At 38.1% G+C, this 21784-nt stretch overlaps 2 protein-coding genes across 7 annotated transcripts in view; one reads left to right on the forward strand and one right to left on the reverse strand.

The window, feature by feature from the left end:
• The window catches only part of LOC132849961 (target of Nesh-SH3), a 37607-nt gene extending 25661 nt beyond the window's left edge, over positions 1-11946 (forward strand). For all 3 annotated transcript variants that reach the window (XM_060875996.1, XM_060875997.1, XM_060875998.1), the window contains 11 exons: positions 2159-2227; positions 3678-3725; positions 3852-3974; positions 4214-4303; positions 4705-4914; positions 5638-5743; positions 5842-5921; positions 8254-8283; positions 8882-9040; positions 9985-10107; positions 10264-11946. In XM_060875996.1, the coding sequence (XP_060731979.1) occupies positions 2159-2227; positions 3678-3725; positions 3852-3974; positions 4214-4303; positions 4705-4914; positions 5638-5743; positions 5842-5921; positions 8254-8283; positions 8882-9040; positions 9985-10107; positions 10264-10379 (1154 nt within the window). In that variant the 3' untranslated portion in view covers positions 10380-11946. The remainder of the gene's footprint in view (positions 1-2158; positions 2228-3677; positions 3726-3851; positions 3975-4213; positions 4304-4704; positions 4915-5637; positions 5744-5841; positions 5922-8253; positions 8284-8881; positions 9041-9984; positions 10108-10263) is intronic.
• Positions 11947-12052: 106 nt separating this feature from the next.
• Positions 12053-21784, reverse strand: part of tfg (trafficking from ER to golgi regulator) — a 12405-nt gene continuing 2673 nt past the window's right edge. For 3 of the 4 annotated variants that reach the window (XM_060876003.1, XM_060876004.1, XM_060876005.1), the window contains exons 3-8: positions 21601-21684; positions 16216-16362; positions 15532-15678; positions 14493-14639; positions 13233-13322; positions 12053-12956 (exon numbers count right to left, since the gene is read on the reverse strand). In XM_060876003.1, coding sequence (XP_060731986.1) covers positions 12565-12956; positions 13233-13322; positions 14493-14639; positions 15532-15678; positions 16216-16362; positions 21601-21684 — 1007 coding nt within the window. In that variant the 3' untranslated portion in view covers positions 12053-12564. The remainder of the gene's footprint in view (positions 12957-13232; positions 13323-14492; positions 14640-15531; positions 15679-16215; positions 16363-21600; positions 21685-21784) is intronic. The other variant, XM_060876006.1, reaches the window with a different exon arrangement.

Raw genomic sequence — 21784 nt, forward strand, 5'->3', positions numbered from 1 at the left:
TAGAATGCAGTTTGACCAATCAAATTAATGGATTTGAACAAATATTTAATAGTCAAAGCTAACAGGTTTTAATACATTGAAAGTGTGAGCAATGTAATAAGATGCAGGTAGTTTTAATCTAAATAATACTGTATTAAATGACTGTCTTTTAATCTTGAATCAGAGTCAATCAAATGCAATTTTTTTTAAGGAAATCCTAGTTTGATGTTGCAGGTGGCGAGCCAGATCATCTGATCAGGTTGGAATTAGAGTTAGGATATACATTGTTGATTTGCAGGGAACTTGACTATATGTTGATGGACATGTACCAGTTCCCATGTTTGTTCAGTTCTCTAACCACCCTTGCAGGCTTGTAAGTCCAACTAAAGTGGGATGCTTAGTATTTATTAGTGGGACCCTTAAGAGAATTTCTGCTCATTGTTTATATGAACTCCAATCATGTTGATTAATATCCCAAGAACACTTGAGACATATTCCAGCATCTTAATTAAGTCTATCAGCTTGACCTTCAGATTAAAAATGAACCCAGAAGAGAAATATCCACCTGTTTACAGATATAGGCAAATTCCCTTTTTAATGTTCTCTATAGTGATGAACAGCTTATCTAGACTTATCCAAGCTTCTGAAAATCTTTCAAAGATTACCATAACTGTGGTGTATCCTCGTGAGTCTGGCACATCTGTGTTGAAGTCTGTGGTGATTGTTGGGGTTTCAGTACCGGCAGGGGTTCCAAGAAACCACATCGCAGCTGGTTTGGGGTTTTAAATTGAGAACAGATTGACAAGATTGTACAGAGAACATGACGTCATTATTAATTGAAGACCACCAGAATCTATTAAATAGATTGTTGGATACTGTGTTGTCCAAACCTGAGAAAAGTGTGTACCCTCTAGATAAACTGACCTTTCATGGTCTTTTTTGATTAAGACTTTGTCTGGAGCTAATGGTTCCTCTCATTGGGCTTACAGTATGACATAATTTCTTGCTTAATGTCTTATCTATAACACTGCAGCTTCCAGCCAATGTCTAGGGCTGCTTTCACGGTCACTAATTATCTCATTCAAAAGGACTCAACTTCTGAGAATAGAATGCACACAGTTGTCATAGTGGCCTTGTGACAAAATGGTTGGGGCCATAAATCTATTGAATAAATAATACTTCTACATTTTTCTCATTTATCTTTACTGACTATATGCTTCCAGAATGTACTCAAGGGATTAAATTGTGGGTTGGCGAAACTCATTTTTCTAGCTTTGGCAGAGCTATTGGAGGACTTGGCAGATATGTTTCACATGATCATGTTCTAATAAATGGGTAGGAATATCCTCACTATGACGAATCTGTTTACCATTTTACTAAATACCTCATTTATAAATGCTAAAAAAATTGATGTATGGGGGCTAACCAGACCCTAAGGCATTAACATTTATTCATAGTGGCTCAAGTCAGTACAGAATGTTGTCTTCTACTCATTCCCCTGATCAGATTATAAATTCTGTGTAAATCACCTTTAGTAAACAATGTTGCTCCACATATTTATTCCATGACTGATGCAATGAGTGGAATGGGGTATTTGGTATAACTATGACTTCATCGGGGCTGCTATAATCTATGCAGGCTCTCTAACACTACAGACATGAACGTATGAATAAAGACTAACTTTAGAGTCTCATGAATATAAGCTTCTATGAGTCTACGTAAACAAATGGGACATCTTTTAGATATTTACGTAAACCAACTGTTATTACAGCTTTGCTTGTTACACTGGCTCTTTACTCAATATGATATTTCCTGGCAGAAAGCTAGACAATAGCAAAAACAAAATTGCTGGTTTATTTATTTTATTTATTTATTTTATTTCAGAATTCTACCAGACTACTACTAATATCAGAAACAAATGGAATTCTTTTTAATAATTAAAGGTTACTAAAATGAACATGATGTGTATTAATTTTGTATCAGCTTTAGATTGCGGTGTATTTTTTTTCTTTGTACAATCTTTCCTTTACATATTGTACTTTCAGTTGAATACTAATTGGAGAAAACATTTATAATAAAATAATAATATCAATTAATTAATTAAATGTCTTACGTTTAGGTTTTATATGTTTTCTTCTTAACTGTTGTATGTTTTTGTCTATTTTTCCTCTTCCCACAGCATCCCATGATGAGAAACATAAGGGGAGGTTATATCACAAACGTCACAAGTGGAATAAAAAAAAGACTGGTAAATAAAATGTTTTATTAATGCTGAGTTTTATTAATTCTAATGAAATAATCGATGTCACTGAATGAATGAATGTGGCATTATATGTTGTGCATAAGATATGTACTGTGTATGTATAAGAGGTTTTTTTTGTAGGATATATTTGCTTATATCTTTTAATATAGATAAGAAATTAGAAGATTTCTGGATGCTCTGATTTTAGTTATGCAAAGGTGTTAAAAGTTGAAGGTGAAGTTAAAATCTGGGGCATTAGGGGCAATGGGGCGATTCTCTCGTTAGGGCTTAATACACATAGCAAAATGTTACTGACAGGGTTTATCTCTATGCTGCCCTAATTCTACCAGTTGCCATTTAGCACTAACAATGAGTGAGATCATCTCCACTGAGAGTCTGCTTCTTGCACAACTGACTTCAGGCTACTTCTAGGCCAAAGAAAATACTAATGTGTAATCCAGAAAAGTGTCATAAAACTATGACACATAGTTCACAGATAAAACATTTCCAGTTGCTTAACCAACACTAAAGTCTTTCCTCTATTTTAATATTTCTTTGCTCTTTTCATGCCAGAAAATACTGTAATTGACTAATGATAATGGCTTTTGAAGTCTAGCACTGACAAACAAGTCAAAAATCACAGAAGTCTATAAACAGAATAACATAGCTGTGAACTCCTCCTTGGACTTTTACAGTCCATAACAAACACAACAAAATAAAGCACAACAGAAACACAACTCCATGGCCAATGCTTATCAATCACAACTTATATGAGAATGTCTGAACATTGTTGTGTTGACTGGATTGTTTTGGTTTGGAAACAGTACTTTCCCATGCTCATGGACTGGTCACTGAGCATTAATCCTTGATTTTAAGGACACTGCCCTGATAGCCTGAATTTAGAAATCTACAGCTACAGACTGTAAACATCTCAAACACGTTACACTCATTATTTCCCAGAATACCTCGTTTTGGCAAAAACACACCGTATGGAATTTTGTCACGCATGACGTTGCAGATGCTTTTGACTATTTCTGTAAAGATATTGTGAGGAATAATAGCATTATATTAATTATATTTTAATGGTGCATTTTGTCATTTTTAGAGCACTTTGCTTCCTACAATGTGAAGTGCAGTTGCATTGTCTATGTTGAATGTACATACAGTATGTTGCCTTTTAGGAAATGGCTTGGAGGTAAAAAAAAAAAAAAGTCTTGGGTGTGGAGCACATGGGCATGAACAGAAAAATATTAGTATTATTATATGTCTGGAAGCACTTTTAGATACAACGTTATGTTGTATGTGCCTTTATGTTGCATGTACCCTTATCAAGAGTCATGCTTTTCTTTTTCCTGATTCTTCTAATGTTTGGGACCTGCTATTCACATTCATTCCCTTTAATATCCACAGTGTGATTTCTGTAATAAATGTTTAATTACAGATCTTGTTTTTCCAGAATCAAATGAAATCAAAAACCAGATAAACCAGGTGGACAAAGTTAAGGGTGAGGGAAAAACTCATTATGTATGTTTAGTTACAAATCTAAACGTTTAAAGGTGACAATACACCCTAAGAATCTAGTTTCAAATGCTGATTTTTTCTTTTTTTTTTCATTTTTATTCTTTATTAGAAAAAGTAATCGATTTGAAGGTGGTGGATGCAATACCGATTCTGAAACCTTCAACTCCTACACCTACCACTGAGATCGATCAAAAGCCAACACCAACAACAACACCATTTTTTGCCTATAATGGTATGAAGCCAAAATATCTCTGATGTAATCTATATATATATATATATATATATATACTGTTGTGGAGAACATGAATGTTTTTTTTTTCCCTTTTTTGATACAGATTTTTAAAAAGCTGAAAAACATATTGTTCAATATACTTAACAACAGAATCCTGTCACATACCGAAGACAAATGTTTGAGCTTTTCTTCTCATCATCTTTCTTCTTGTTTATCTTCTTGCGGCCTGTAACTCACAGGTAGCCGGTATAACATGGGTGACAACTCCTCTGTATTCAGTTCTCTTCCTATCTCAGATCTGGATCCAATGGGAAAGAAACGCTTTGTAGGTAAGTCAGTGTTGTGCTTTTATTACATGGACGTAAACAGTGAAGAAATTAAAAAAGCCTTTGTCTGATTTCCAATCTAGCTCTCAACAAACTTGATCCATTTGGCCAGTAATTATACAATTGATTATTAATAATTAAATTAAATTATATATAATTATATAATAATAATAATTTAAAATTAAATGCTGTAATTTTAATAATAATAATAATAATAATAATAATAATAATAATAATAATAAATACACAACACATAATTGTATTAATAAGAATAATTAATAATTAAATAATTCATTTGCACAAATGCACAAAATGCACAAAAATAATTTGCTGTATATTTCTTCAGCCTTCTCATATTCTTTAAAGATGTAGTGTCTGAGCTCTGATCCTCTGTGTGTTTGCAGCACCTCATGTGATCTATCAGATAGACAAGCCTCCAGAAAAGCCGTGTTCTGTCACTCACGCTCTCAGCTACTTTCCTGATGAGGAGAATGGGGTAACAAACATCACAGGCCCACCCAAGACTCCTCCTAGCAACGTCACTGTGGTTACTGTGGAAGGATGTCCCTCATTCGTTATAATTGACTGGGAAAAAACAGACAATGAGACAACAGGTACACTGTGTATTTATTTAATACATGTTTCATTTTTCTTAGATAGATGGATGGACATTGATAGCAAGTTAAATATTTTGAAGAGTTTAAAGCAGTAATGAGTTTCTGCAGTGACATTTGTCATTAAGATATATGACACGAATGAAAATATTAACTAATGTACAGCATTACCTAAAGTTAACAATCATACAAAAATAGCTCATTCAATTCAATTCAGTTCAATTCAATTTATTTACATAACTGTTGATGAGGTCAGTAGCTCTAAATATTTAGTCAATATAGACGTGTCTTCATTTGGCCAACTAACTACTACAAACATTTTACTTAGAACATCATTTTAAGATTACTTAATTCATTTATGCAGGGTGCTTCGGATTTAATATTAGTCCATTAACTGATAAAAAATAATCGATTCACTTAAATAACATTCATGTATTTATGTTTTTTTGTGCAACTGAAGTTTATGGTACTCAGAAAGTAATGTTGGTTTACTTAACTTTATTGCTAACCTTCTTTTCTTTGCAAATGGATTGTATTTTTTTACGTCAATAATCTGTGGTACTAATCTGGGATTAATACAAATGTGTACAATTTACAGTTGTTTTTTTTTTCATTTATAATTAATAGGCTTAGTTGCAGGTTTATAAAAATAAAAAGACTATACATACATAGTAAAATTGGATACTTTTTACTAATTCTTGTCATCTATAATTTGATTCACAGAATATGAGGTCACTTCCTCTGTTAAAAGTCCAAATGGACGCGTCGTATCTGTTGTAAAAACCAATCAGACACATACAGCTGTGGAAAACCTGAAACCAGAGAGCAGGTACACATGCTGAACACTCATTGTATCTGTCTGTTTCTAACTCACTGAGTCTTACACTATAGCAAAGTCATACTTTTTCCTCATGTTTTTTTTTTTAGTTACGAGTTCAAAGTAACGCCTAAGAATGAGCTTGGTTCAGGACCCTCCAGTGACTCGGTATCCTTCAGCACTGAGTCGGGTACGAAGAGGAGCCTGGAGTCCTCATTACTTCATCTATTATCCATACTCTTATATAGCGCCGGTTCTCTGGCCAAAGCCTTGCTTTCCAAGAACCACAAAACCACACTAAGATTTTATGAATTCACTACAAATACTTCAAGACAAAGTATTTAATTGCAAGGTTGATTGCACCAGATGTGTTTCTATTTAACATGCCATACTCCACTGCAATCCAGGTTAAAGCCCTGTGTTTATTTTAACACCGTCCAATGCTGGATGGCCTGATTTAGTGGTGACCAATCAGCTGTCAGCCAAGACTTCTGTTTAAATCAAACGACAAAACAAAAACCAAGCAAACAGGAAACAAGATGGAAAACCAGGGATTGGCTGTACTTTTCTGAGCGTGTACCTCAACAGTATTTATTATTGTGATGCCTTGGGTTTATACTTATTCAATATGCGCATTAGTTGATGCAGAGCGAATTACAAGTGAGACAAAATCTAAGCAAAACACAGACCCAAGCATCTGAGGAGTCCTAAGAATAGCTCACTGTCTTTTTGAACACTACAAAAGAACCTTTGTACTGCTTTTTGAAGAGCTATGGGACTCTTACACAATAAATAGACCAGAAATGATCATTTTAATTTAATTTAGCACAATAAAAAAAACAAAAACACTGTGATTTGTAACAACCAGCTAGGTGCTATAGCATGTATTTAATATCAGCATGAAATTATCTTGATATTCCTAGTTTGGTCAAGCCAGTTACCTTAAGACAAAAAAACTAAAGATGATTTATAAAACAGTTTATGTCTTAGATTTTAGTTTCAGTGGATAATCTTAGTAGAATGCTAAGGAATTCTACCTTCTAAACACTACTGTTGTAATCATTAAGACTTTCCTGTGCTCATTCCAAGACTCTAACTAACAAGAATTTCAAAATGAACTTATTACTTCTTATTACGGTGACTGTGTACAGCGTTTGGTGGATGTTCTAACAGGGATTGAAAAGTAAAGCCAAAATATCTCTGGACCCCTCTAGTGGCTGGCTGCAATACAATATTAACCTCACACAAGGGAATTATGAATGTTAACATTTAAGTTTCATCTTCACAAATCATTTCTGAGAAAAGTGTTCTGTCATTTTTACAAATTCACTTTACGTTGATATCTCAATATTTTTCCTGACAGTAAATATGCTTTTTTTAGAAGCTATTTGATGATTAAATAAAGAGCCGTGGTTATGGAGGTGATTCCAACGCTGACACGAAGCTCTGAAACATCGTTAAAAATTTTGCAGATGTCTTCTTTTTCAGTCACTTGTAACACATCTTCAGCACAGAGTTTTTATCCCCCAGTATGTCTACAGTAAACTAGCTCCTTGTACTGATAGTATAGCTAGCAAACGAACAGGAGTAAACAAAGAGGTGACAAAAAAAAAAAAAAAAAACAAGCTAGCTAACACTAGCTACATTTCAGGGCAGTTATGTTGATTTTAGGAGCTTAGTGAACATTCTAAGTACTTTTAAGTTTAGCTGGCATTTCTTGTTAAAACTTTTCTAAGACAAAACAACAAAACAAGAGAATTTTTTACTCCCATTTTGAGCTAAATGAGCTTCAATCGTGAGCTAAATGAGCTTTTATCGTTAAAAGTGCTAAGGTAATAAAAGTAAATTGAATAGAACTAAAGTAAACTGTATGATACTCTCTTCACCCTCTGTTGATATTCCCTTGCTGCTAATAACTTGAATTAGCTTTTATACAAAAGTAGTGCATTTTTTTTTAAGCTTAAGATGCCATACAGAGCATGTGCCTGTTTTTGTTATATTAATCTCTGAACAGAGTTTTTGGCTCTTTTTTTTTTACCTTGCTGCTCAGATCCAGCAGATCTGTCCGAGCGCCAGCAGCTAACTGAAAACACATGACTCAACAGATAATTTACGAGGCCTTTTGGTCTTTATGAAAAACAGAACATCACTAACAGTACAGAGGGGAAGTCCAGTCTTAACATACATAAAGCATGGATGCAGTTAAATGTCATATTAATAGACCTGTGTCATTACAAGTGGAAATGTGAGCAAACGCAGGCAGAAATTCAGACTGCAAACATGATGTAGTTTAATGTTGCACTATTTATCAAATGCAGGAGAGTGATGTTTCCCTCAAAGTATGTATCTGTACCTGAAAAAAATTTGATTTTGATTAGAAAGGAAAAAGACATTGGCTTCTCAAATCTATTTCAACCAGATTTAACACAATTTATCCAGACAATGATGTAATACCTATAGTATGGAAATAATAGAATGTTATGTAACATTTCTGGCATTAATGCCCGTTTTTTCTCTTGCAGCGGACCCTCGGGTGAGCGAAGTTCCAACTGGTAAATACCATCATGATTGTAAACATTTATTCACTGGCTCAAAGAAAGAGGAAGAATTTTAACTTTAGCTTTCTAATCATTGTATTTTCAAACTGATCTTTGTGAAGACTTTATGATAATGAGATTGGACACAACAATATTATTAGCCTACAGTTTTCACGTTTTCAAGTTTAGATTGTATGTTTTTCAATTACTTAGTTTAATTACTTCATTAATAGCTAGCATGCATTTTACGAATTACGTAAATCTACTGTACTGCATGACAATATTGGACTTTTGGTTTAATTCCAGGCTTTTAGTGTAATTCCAGCTCTATAATTTTGGGTTCTGACTGATATTTTCTACCTAAAACACTTGTTTTCATTGTTCTTGTAGCTCTTTCTGGAGCATTAAATAGTAATTGTATTGAGCTGTATATACAGTATATTCAGAATGATGTATAAAGAGTCAAAGATAACTTGGTTTTAAAGGTAATAGTTGGTCTTGTATGTTCCAGTGAAAAGAAATCTTTTGGTAAAATGTTTCTTCTTGCTTGCTACAAAACAAATGAGTCAGATTTCTTATCGGTGCAATGGTCTGTATTATCTCTCACCTACAGGTAAAAATGCTATCTGGTCATCATTCAAATTCGAAGCAGACACCTACTCTGAGTGCACTGGAATGCAATTTGTGAAACGTACATGGTATCGCAAGTTTGTTGGAATTCAGCTGTGCAACTCATTGAGATACAAGATCTACCTAAGTGATTCACTAAAAGGTCAGAATCATGTTCCTGGGAATTAGGTCAGAATTTTGTCCAGCCATGAAAAAAACATTGCTCTGATGCTGTCTTTCTTCTTCACTAAACCTAGAGATCTTTAAGATCTTTTCTGTCACTTTCTGCACTTCAAGTAAAACCAACTTTAAGTGTAATGAACTATAGTTCTCACCCCATACCTACTGTACCTGACTATTTCACATGGCTTTCTCCTTTACACTATCAGGGAGGGAGAGATGGAGGGAGGGAGGTAGATAGTCAGTCATTGCATAGTACAGGTACACAGCAACAAAATGCAGTTTGGCATCTACCAGAAGTGCAAATAGTAGCAATTGTGCAAATAAACAAGTGCAGATAAATATGTAGCATATGTACAGCATGTAATATATATATATATATATATATATATATATATATAGATATATATATATATATATATATATATAGAGAGAGAGAGAGAGAGAGAGAGAGAGAGAGAGATTTAAACATATGTACAGCATGTAATATATATTGGTACATATGTACAGTGAATAAATATAAAGGCTATAGCAGTGTGTGGACATTGTTGAAAAGTACAAGTAGAAGGTATTAAGGTTATGGCTTTAAAAAATGTGCAAGCTGTATACACAAGTCCACTAAATAATAATAATAAAAAAATTATATATATATATATATGAATGTGACATATTAGGCATAAGGTATATATAGATCCAGTCATTTCTGGCAAACCAGGTGCATGTTCAGTGTCTTGTCATCACAGTCTTACAACCCTAACCCTAAGCCTAGTTTGTTTAGGAGAATCTGGGGCTCCTTCAGGAGGAACTAAATTATGTTGAGTAGGATAAAGTCTAGGCTCACCGTATATGACTTCCACTACTAAGTGAGAGAAATTTGTGAATGTTTGTACAGGAGTAAAAGTTAATATGGGTATCTGTTACCTGTAGGAAAGTTTTATAACATTGGGGATGAGACTGGATATGGAGAGGATCATTGCCAGTTTGTTGATTCATTCCTGGATGGACGAACTGGAGGCCTGCTGCCACAGCACCACTTACCACTCAAACAAGGTGCAGCATTCTTTGCAACCATTCTCTAACACACTTGAACCAGGCCCATCTGGCAACCATTAGTTTTACAGTGCTAGTTAGTAATGAGGGTAATTTCTGTTACAATTGGCTGCACTTGTATTTTTTTTAACAGTGCACAAATGCTATCTTTTTCAGGTTATTTCCGGGCCATGCGCCAGGAGCCTGTAAAGTTTGGAAAGATTGGTGGTAGCACTCAGATCAACTATGTAGCCTGGTATGAGTGTGGAGTCCCCATTCCTGGATCATGGTAGGACCCCTGAAGCTGTCTGAGGATGTATCCGATTAGAATGTATTGTGCGAGAGATGACAAAGCTGACAATGTATAAAGATGTACAGAAAGGGAAAAAAATAATAAGAAAAAAAGGTTCTATTGAGTTTGTGTTATCTGCAGTATCTAATGGCACATATAATGCTTCATGCTATTTATATGCGGAACAAATTTATCTAGACATTTAGAGAAATAGCAGAGTTTATGAAAGGGGTAGCAGGCTCCCTGAATGTTTAAAACGTGTGTATTATTTATCAAGAGGCTGGGGGTAACGTATATATAGCAATTTCCTGGCAATTGGCAAAAATTAGGGCATTAAACAAGTGGAATTTGGTCATATTGTGCAACTGGTAATACACACACTAAAATGCAAACATCTGAAATGGAATTTAATATATTAAAAATTAGTTTCAAGACGTTTTTGTGCAAGTTTTACACAAAATAGATGTAAATCATTCGATCAGCCGTATCATTAAAACTAGCCAGAGGTAAAGTGAGTAACGTTGATTATTATTATATAATGTTGATAAATTAGGCAGCAAGTGAACAGTCAGTTCCTGAAGTTAATGTGTTGGAAGAAGGTAAAATGGGCAAGCTTACTAGGACCAAACAGTGATGGCTAGACAACTGGGTCAGAGCATCTCCAAACCAGCGTTCCCTAAGGAAGAACAACCACCAGTGAACAGGTGATAGAGTCATAAGCACCCAAGTCTTGTTCATGCACTTGGAGAGTGAACGCTAGCCTTCCGAAACAACGGAAGATCCCACTGTAAACAAACTGCAGAAAAGGTTAATGCTGGCTATAATTCAAAAGGCACCAGAACACATCGAGCATCACAGATTGCTGTGTTTGGGGCTGCGTAGCACCAGGATGCACTATGGGAAAATGGCAAGCTTGCAGGTGCTGTGTGTAGATGCTCAGGGTACTGTTCTACTGGGAAATCTTACGTCCTGGCATTCATGTAGATGTTACTTTGACCTGTTCCTCAAACCATTCCGGAACAGGTCAAAGAGTTCATGGTATTGATTTGGCCTCCCAGATCTCAGACCGATCGATCATCTGTGGGACGTGCTGGATGAACATATCCGATTCATGTAAGCTACACCTCACAACTCACAGGTTAAAGGATTTGCTCCTAATGTGTTGGTGCCAGAAACCACTGCACACCTTCAGAGGTCTTGTGGAGTCCATGCCTCAATGGGCCAGAGCTGTTTTGAGGTACAAGAAGGAACTACACAGTATTAAGCAGGTGGTTTTAATCTCATGGCTGATCGGTGTATATGGTTATATGTGACATCTGTAAATTAAACCCTCATTTGGTTTTGTAGCTTTTGCTATTAGTTACACAAAATGAATGTTGATTTATTTGATCAGTTGCCGACCATTTAACATCACGAATCTATTGCAATGTTAACACTATTTAAAAAGGTGTTTTTGACAAAATGTTTTTTTTTTTTTTGTGAATGCTACAAAATGTATTACTTTCATTGCAGAATTCTTTGTGGTTTTTATTAGAAGGTGCAAAATGAAATAAACATTTTCCTCTGGATCTCAACACCAGTTGCACTAATTACACAATATACCATGTCAGATATCTTTTTAATTTTATAGTATCACCTTTTAAGCATACAGAATCACCACACAAAATCAAAACGTTTGATCTTTAGTTTTAAAGTCTTTATTCACCTCCAGAAAACAAATGTTACAGTTTATACAGAATGACTTGGGCCACTGAGCAGGGCCAGTCAGGTATTAGTAAAAACTAGGAGAGGGGGAATGATGAAAAGGAGAAAATGAGGGGGAAAAAAGAGAATTAAACAATTTAAATTTCCTTCAGCTGCGATTATAACTAGTGTTTCAACAGAAAGCTGACACATGATTTAACACACGATAACACCAACAAGTAGACAAAGTGTTAAAATGAAACTCATACTCACGCCAAAACACACCAAAACAATCATGCACAGGATGTTCTCACGCCAATGAGCCACCTCACCCCCACCACTCACACACACACACACACACCTCTCAACTCCTACACCGTTTGTTCTGATCTGTGCAACCTCTCACATTCTATTTCTCTCGTTCACTCACATTTTCACACTCACACCACATCAAACTCAGGGCGTTGGGGTTTCATCTTGTACTCTACTGCTACAGCCGATTTTTACCGGTAGCCAGGGCCGGGCTGGGCATAGCCCTGGCCATAAGGGGGGCGGTTGCGTGCATAGGGATTAGAGCCCCCAGGGGGCGGGGTCACACCAGGGGGCGGGGTGTATCCAGGACGAGGCTGATACCCTGGGGCCGGCTGGGAGGTGGGAGGCAGGCTGTAGTTGGCCGGCTGCTGGGAGGCCTGGGAAGTGTAGTTCTGAGAAGGAAACTGAGGTGGTGCGTACTGGCCTGCACCCTGGGGCTGGGGAGCAGGTGGAGCCTGTGACTGGGCACTAAATCCAGGGGCGGAGCCAGGAGCAGCAGCCTGAGATGTAGGGGTGGGGTAATTCTGGAACTGTTGCTGAGGTTGGGGGACTTGAGGACCACCAGGCTGAGTAGTATAACCTGCTGAAGATGAGAAATATAAAAACAGACATGAAGCTAATATCTTACACTCTAGTTAAATGCCATTTATTTCTGCTGTGTTTTATCCTCAAACAAAATGAATAAATAACACTAACCCAGATGTCGACCCCTTAATATGTTATTACCGATAAGGTATTCAAAGAGTCACTCTGAGGTCCCAAATCACAAAACTCAAATAGTTGAAAATGATCAGGCTCCTAGTCTACAATTTCTATACAGTGAATTGTACTGTGTCGGTATAAAGGTGAGGATCTGTACCAGGGTACTGCATGCCGTATTGCTGCTGAGGAGCGGCCGGCTGCTGAGGAGGATATCCACCTGGAGCTTGATACTGCTGATACAACTGACCTGAAAAACATACAGACCAATGAGTCTCAAACTGACGATATGAGCTTTCATGAAGCATCAAAAGATTCAAGGCTCAAGATAGACTCGAGCACAAAAAGAAATCACACAAATACAGGAGTATCAGTGAGTGTGTTCCCTGTTGCATTTTACCAGATGCTCAACACACAGGAGGGAAAACACTGTCCCCCATCCACACAAATCCACCCACACAAGAGAAACTGACCATATGGTATTGACCAATTATAGACAAGTCATAGAGGGTTCATGCTGTGTTTGTGTGCACAGCACTAAGTAACATAAGCCATGTGCATGTGTTTCAAAATACTACAGATTACTGAATAGATATTAATAAAATAGAGAAAAGCATCAAAGGTCCAAGAGTTATGACTTTATGAAGCTATGAGTCACACAACCGTTCCTTCACTTGGACTAAGTGGACATGGGAGCTCTGTGGAAACGAAGCAGATCCAAATCCAAGGTGACAGAGGAAAACATGAGGCTCCTCAACAGCTCTTACTCAGTTGACCTGTTTTTTTCCCCCCTAACTGGATGCCTGTGACCTCTTTTTCTTGAGAAATTAAGTAACTATAAAAGAATGTGAGGTACAGTCTGATTGTATATACACCAGGGATTTCCTAAAGCACTTCTGCAGGGTTTCTAACCTGAGTTTCTTTCATTTTTTTTTTGTTCTGAACAGTAGACACAGATGTGCTTCTGGGTGCATTATGCTGCCAAACATCAGGATATCACTAACTAAAATATACAGAGTTCTTAGTCGTATTAAACCAGCAAGTCTTCCCAGACGTCTTCTCTCTGGCCTTTGCCTCAGATTCTTTGAATAACCTTTTCCACACTTCTGAACGCTCGAGTTCATACCAAACACTTAACTGTCGCAGGTTTGTATCTAAACAGACGCATTCCTTCCAAACCATGGATGAATTTGGTAAATTTATACATGAATTGTTTGTGTGAAGCCTTAGTGGAACGATTTGTACTATTGTGGAAACAAGGATCAGTGCTTATTTCCACATTAATGTTTCTTTAAATGCTTTTATTGTTTGTCTATTTTTCCTTGCTGCTGATCAGTAGTTCAAATTAAGCCTTTCAGCTGAAGCTGCTCACCTATACCTGTGTGTGTGTGTGTGTGTGTGTGTGTGTGTGTGTGTTTACCATCCATTGTGGTGGCAGAAGATTGTTGTACCCCCGAGTAAGGTGGGGCACCCTGAGCTGCCCCAGCAGGAGGATGAGCTGCAGAGGAGGAGGAGTTAATACTGTCAGGAGTACCAGACCGTTCGTCCACTGCAGCTACAGCTGGGGCTGAAGGAAGGAGAGAGAGAGAGAGACAGAGACAGAGAGAGAGAGAGAGAGGAGCAAGAGAGAGAGAGATAGCGAGAGAAAGAGACAGCGAGAGAGACAGCGAGGAACGAGAGAGAGAGAGAGAGAGAGAGAGAGAGAGAGAGCGAGAGAGAGAGGAGCGAGAGAGAGAGATAGAGACAGAGAGATAGAGAGGAGCGAGAGAGACAGAGATGGGGGGGGGGGGTCGGTCCAATTGTTAGGCATCTCCTAGCACTTTTATAAACATTACAGTTTACACAATAAATGAACCTGGCTGTTCATATCCAATAGTTTGTGTAATTTATTTAGCTCATGTCGGCTCACAGGACCAGAGACACTAGCTACAATGCAAGACACATTAACTCAGTCCTCAGACGTGTTTCATTCTTCCCTCTCTTTGATGAATAGCTCGTAATATTGCTTGTAAAAAAACAAGTCAGCACAAAGGCAGAGATGTATGCTCATGGTCTCCCTGCATCAGATATAAAAGTGTCGAGTCAAAAAGTGGTAACATGAAGCACCCCTAGGAAGAAAACGATTACTTTCAATCGCCTTGTTTATAGCCGTTAACTGGTCGTTAATGATCACTCAATAAAATAACTGTTGGTGCAGTCAGGTTAGTTGATTTTCTGCACCTATGTACTTTCTGCAGCTGATTCTCACGTGGCATCTTCAACCCATTATATTAAACCCGAGTCACTGAAAGATTTTACATGGATCATGGGAAAGGTAACATTTTGATAAGAAAATGTCAAACAAAAAAATAATGTTAATAGTGCCTCCATGCATCCCAAGCCACTTTTACTTAGATGCTAAATCTTTAATATCTGCTCTGACCCGCACTGCTCCAGTAAACTCCCGAGTGCGCGCGTACCTGGAGCAGGCTCTTCGGACAGGCCGAACGCCGAGATGACGTTCTTGCTGACCTCTTCTTGGTTCTTCAGGGGGTCGAAGGCAGACATGCTAGCAGCGCTGACCGGAGGAGCCTGCTTCACTGCTGTGTCTACAGCTTCCACACATTCTGTAAGACAAAACACTTTAGTTTGAATTATTATGGTAACGGCTTATGATTAGCATTTGATGAAGGTCAGCCAAAATAAGAGAAAGTATGCATATAATAAAACTACAAAGTGCCACACACACAGCATATTTTACTTGGCATACAATGCTTTATACACTAAGCATTAGATTACATAGTATACCCAAAGCCAAAAGCTCTCACTACTTCAGCTTCTTGTAAGAGGTCTGGTTAGCTTCACTGTGTGAGTTTGTTGCTATTCAGTGTCTATAGCGTTATACTATAATGACCTGGGAAGCTAAACAAGTATCAACCAGTTTAAATTTCAAATCATTAGCTAGGATAAGGAAAAACCACACACGTGAACATGCGCAATCTTTTTGCTGTAATGGACTTTCCATTTCCATGAGAGATTCAGGATTCTAGCTTGCTCTGAAATATGAAGATGATTTCATTCTCTCAGTGTACTTAGACACACTAATTCCTGCCTTGTGTGTGATATTGTTTCTGACATGGGCACATGTGGAAGACTGGTTTTACCCGTCTCGGGGTTGTTGTGCTCCAGTGCAGGCTCTGAGGGCGGCTCCAGGCTGTCCAGCAGGCTGTTGATTCTGTTCCTCAGCTGGATCAGCTCCTTTCGCAGGTGTTTAACCTGAGATGACTCCAGTGGCCGCGGCTGCCCGTTCACTGTGGAAACACAGTCAATCATTTCTCTCGGTGGGAGAGGTGCAAATATGTGGAGCACAATGCAAAGTCCAGACTACCCTGTTAGCACAATTTGCAACAAGGCTGGCTGTGTGAATTGTTTCAGGCTCCATGACACACCCTCTGCAGTATCAGCCCCAGGACTTTTACTCAAGCCACACGTTTGGGACACACACATGCACGTGAGGTTGAGGTTGACCTCTACAAGCTTGGCCTGAGAAAAAGTAGAAGGAAAAAACAACACACACTTCTCTCCACAGCTTCCCTTCCCTCCTAATGTTCTCCCTCGCCTCACTTTATGACCCTTTTGGCAGAAAGAGGCAGGGCTCCAACCAAATTCATTGGACAGGAAATCACATCATCTGGCTGGAAAAAAAATTCTTCAGATAATGGCTACAAGGTACTGTATGCCCTCAGACACACACCTCATAGACGAGTGAAGCCAAGTCACTGTTATGCAACTAACTGACAAATGCACAATTTCATATTTATATGCTGAAAGATTTTATAACGCCTACTTTATTCCAGCCAAGAATTCATTCTTACCGCACTAATGAAGCATCAACAATCAATTCCTAATGTGTAGCTCTGTAAAATGTGTGCTATGTCTCCCCCTGGTGGACTTTTATGTTCAAATTAAGCACAGTAGTTCAGTCCTTTCTGTAGCAGCAGCTCATTATTGCCCCTTTTCCACCGAGGCAGTTTGAGTGCTGGTTCGGAGCCTAATTTAGAACCAGTTCTTTCTTTTTCGACAGCCAAAGCACCAAGTCTGAACCAGGAAAAGTGGTCCTTAAGTAGCACCAAAATGTTGCTGGTCTACACTTAAGAACCGCTTGTGTCAGAGGCTGTGGGCGGAGCTACTGTTAGCGCATTTGATAATATACCAATGTTTAATACACTTTTACTTTACTGCAATATGATCAATTATCAGCAGACATGATAGTAGGGAGCTACATACTAAGGCTAACATTTTTCTATATTAATGATAAAACAATGTTATGTACTTTCTCGATTATAACCTCTGTTTATACAAATTACATGGAGCTGCACATACACGTTGGATTCGCCGATGCCAATGTAGGTTCACAAAGCCATGAGCATTAAACAGTAAAGCAACATCCGCCATTGTTGTTGTGTTTGCCGATGCTGCGCTAAAGTTTCTGGGAAACGTTACATGTATACAGTGACGTCAGACTCGGCTCTGTGACGGCTCTCTAACCGGTGGAAAGGCAAACCGGTTCTTAGAAGGTTCGCCAGTGGAACCAACTTTGAACCAGCACCCGGTTCTTTTGGTGGAAAAGGGGTACATGTTGGTTTGGTTGAAGCCAACATTCTGTTTTCCTATTTAAGCTTAGACAAAAATTTATCAAGAGTAACTCCTCCTAGGGCTTTCAAGCCACATGAACCAAATTCGGATATGTTGTAGACCCTGGTCTGAAGATTGCTGCTATTACTTTTCTAAGCGGTCCGAGTACCGGTACTTCCAGTACCGTGTCTCAAAATGGCCTTTTTTCCCCCATAGACTCCCATTATAAATTTTGGAGGTTTATAACTCGGCAAACTTTCGAACTATCTACACCAAACTCGGCCAGCTCCTTTAGGGTGATACTCTGAACAAACTTGGTGTACCGACTGGCCTTCCGGTTGTCCTGCAGCCCCGCCCCCAAAATATGCAAAATCAAAAAACTTTTTACAACATGGACATGTGACATATCAAAACACTCAAAACAATGAGGGGAACTTCCTCACGTGTATTCTAATGACGTCACATGACGTCACGTGAAAATAAAAATGTGCACAACATGGGCATGTGATATATCAAGACACTCAGCATAATGAGGGGAACTGCCTCGCGGGTATTCTGATGACATCACGTGACATCACTTGATGTCACGTGAAAATCAAAAATTAGCACAACATTTACGTGTGACATATCAAAACACCTGATACGAATATAATTTAAGTTAGGATTCACTAACACATTAAATCACGTATAAAGCCTTGCAATACGAAATATGTATTTCTGATAAATATTAATTATCATCACTATTCATTATCAAGTGAACTAACTGCTAATGCAATGTTGCTATTTTTTTCTCAAGATGACCATGACCAAGATTTTTTCCAACTTCAAGATGGCCATGATAAAATGCATAAAATCATTCAGATACGGCCAGCAGCTTCAGGTGGTTCACATCAGCCATCAGAATAGGGGAAAAACGTGATCTCAATGGTTTTTTTCATGGTTTGATTGTTGGTGCCCGACAGGCTTTTTTACGCATTTTAGAAACTTCAGATCTCCTGTGAATTTCATATCCAACAGTCTCTAGAGTTAACTCAGATTGGTGCAAAAATGAATAAACATACAGTGAGCAGCAATTCTGCAAATCATTTGTTGATGATAGCGATCAGTGGAGAATGGTTCAAGATGGATGAGCTACAGTAGAAGTAGTGAAAGACCATGTCTGGTTCCACTTCCATCAGCCAAGAACAGAAAGCTAAAGCTGCAGTAGACACTGACTCACAACCTAAATAGTAGAGGACTGGAAAAAGCTAGACTGGTCTGATAAATCTTGGCTCAGAGATGGTAGGGTCAGAAATTTGCATGAATAAATGGATCCAACCTGCCTTGTATCCACAATCCAGGCTGATGGAGGTGATGTAATGGTGTGGGACAAATCAATCATGGTCTGAATTCTACAGACTATTTGAGAATTGTTACTGAACATATGCATCCTTTCATGGCCACAATTTACTATCGTCTAATGGCTGCTTCCAGCATGATGATGCACCAGGTCACGAAGCAAACGTCATCTTAAACTGGTCTCATGAACATGACAATGAGTTCAGTGTTCTTCTCTGAATCCAGTAGATCCCCTTTGCGATGTGGTAGAACAGGAGATTCACAGCATGAAAGTGCGACTAAAAAAACTGCAGGATTTGTGCGATGCAATCATCTCAACATGGACCAAATCTAAAAGAAATGCTTCCAGAATCTTGTGGAAACCAGGCCATGAAGAATTACTTGATATCACCTGATTACAATCATATCGAACAATTTTTTTTCACTCTCTGTCGAGCTATATATGCCACTCCCAAGCTCGGTGTTCCGAGTTCCTAGCCTGTTTGTCTCTTCTTATGGAGCTACTTCGCCATTCCTGATGTTCTTCACGTGGTTGGAGTCTCGTTGCCTGGCGGTCACCCTGCCAGGGATTGATCTGCATGGTCAGCCAGTGTCTCATGGGATTGTTGTGGATGGAGCCGCACGGAGACTGTCATGCTTTCTTTGGAACATTGTTGTGTCAGTCATCTGTATGGTCTGTTCTTTATCAGCAATCAGGTCTGTGCTGAACTCAGAGTTTACGATGACCAATTAGTTCCTCAGGATCTCTCGGCTGCACTATTATAAACTGTTGTAGAAAGGACATTATTTACATTTACACTATTTACTGTAGAATGTCACCCAAATGAGGATGGGTTCCCTTCTGAGTCTGGTTCCTCTCAAGGTTTCTTCCTCATATCATCTCAGGGAGTCTTTCCTTGCTGCCGTCACCTCCGGCTTGCTCAATTAGGGGATAGGGATTTTTAAATTAATTTTAAACTTTAATTGTATATATTCATTTATTTTTATCCATATTTTTTCTTAATTATTATTATATATTTATTTCTCTTTTTCTCTCTCTTTTGTTTCCATACTTCTGTAAAGCTGCTTTGTGACAATAGGAATTGTTAAAAGCGCTATACAAATAAATTGAATTGAAAAAGAATTGCGGCTGTTTACAGAGCAAAAGTGGGGCTTTACCCAGTATTAGTGCAGTGTTCCTCATAAAGTGCAAGTTTTTATGGTTGGAGGAAAATAAAGTTGGAGGTTTGGCACAGAGAATTAGAGAAGATGAGAGTTTTGAGGTCACCAAGTCTCCAAATCTATAATTAAACAGGGTTTTTTTTTTACTTCTTTTTTTCTATCTGGCCCCAAAAGCAAGTGTCTGGGTTTGGCTTCTAGAACATTGACTGGAACTGGTTCTGTGGTCAGATCACACGCTTATTGGGAACAAACAGTGAAGGTAGGTCTTGCATTGTAAAAATAGTTACAAAGAAAAGTATAGGGGAGGATCTGTGTCCATCAAACAATGTAAGGTTCATTGTAAGGTTCATTGTGGTTGCCATGAAAAAGCAGGAGATTCAGAAATACTGGGTCAAGGCTGGATATCCACATAAACATAGTTCAATGACCACAGAAGCATGTTTTTGACATGACCATCAAAGACACTGAAAAACAGCGGGATGAACCGCAGCGGAGTCCACAAGAGCAGACCAAGTATATATGAGCACTATGTACTGAGGACTATGGACAGGCCAAACTCATAAAGCATTATAGGAGAAGACTCGGTTATTATGGCAAAAGGAGGTTGCACAAAATACTAAATGCAGTGTGCCAATAATTGTGACACTATTAAAACTATTGCTAATTCCCTCATGTTTTCAGTGTGAATAAATTGATTAAAAAAAAACAACACACAACAAAAATATCATAATGCTTTCACCCATATATACAAAGGGTGCCAATAATTCTGAAGCTGACTGTGAGCCTGATCCTACCGTCATGTTTATTTCTATAAAAGCAGGAGAGTGTCATACTTAAGTGCTTACATGAAAATAGTAAATATCTAAAACAACGAGTGAAACGAGTGTTTCATGAATATTCCCCATGTGTGAACAGCACAATGGAGCAGGTCTGCTGATAAAACACACAAAAATCCAAACAGACTTTTACATAATTAAATATTCGTGAGTTTCCTGCCCTATTCATTCATGTACGTGACTCTAATGGTTTTTCCTTAAAAAACAATACAAAGCTAGAGCTTTCTAGAAGGGATTACTGCAGGGTCATTTCATTTATTCATGACAGCTGGAGAGGGTTTATCTGCTTATACAACACTGCCGTGTTCGAGCCCTTAAAGCTCAATACAACCTGTGGTGGTGTGGCCTGTACAGAGAAAGTCAGGATCAGAAATCTGATGACGGATCAGTTGTATTCAGCACGGTTGTCTCTAGTTTTAATAACTTTGATTCTGTGCTGTTAGACTACCAGCACAAAATAAAAGCATAAAACTGTGACGTTTTGGAAATGTGAGCAGTCTGGGAAAGGTCACCACACAGGTTTGCGGTCATCCGACACAAAACCAAAGCTCTCAGGTTAACCAAAGCTCAATAACTCACCGAACAGAGTGAGCTTTAATATTCTGCTGCACTGGATGGCGAAGGACAGATCAGAGCTGTCAAAGATGGTGATATGGTCATCATCTACAAAAGAAGAAAAAAAGGGCATGAACCACCAAAGAGGATAAACACCAAATACAAAATGGATGCTGTGTTATTTAATCTGTGTCTATCAAATGTCTGT

This window comes from Tachysurus vachellii, chromosome 8 (assembly GCF_030014155.1).
Source record: "Tachysurus vachellii isolate PV-2020 chromosome 8, HZAU_Pvac_v1, whole genome shotgun sequence".
NCBI classification, from domain to species: Eukaryota; Metazoa; Chordata; class Actinopteri; order Siluriformes; family Bagridae; genus Tachysurus; species Tachysurus vachellii.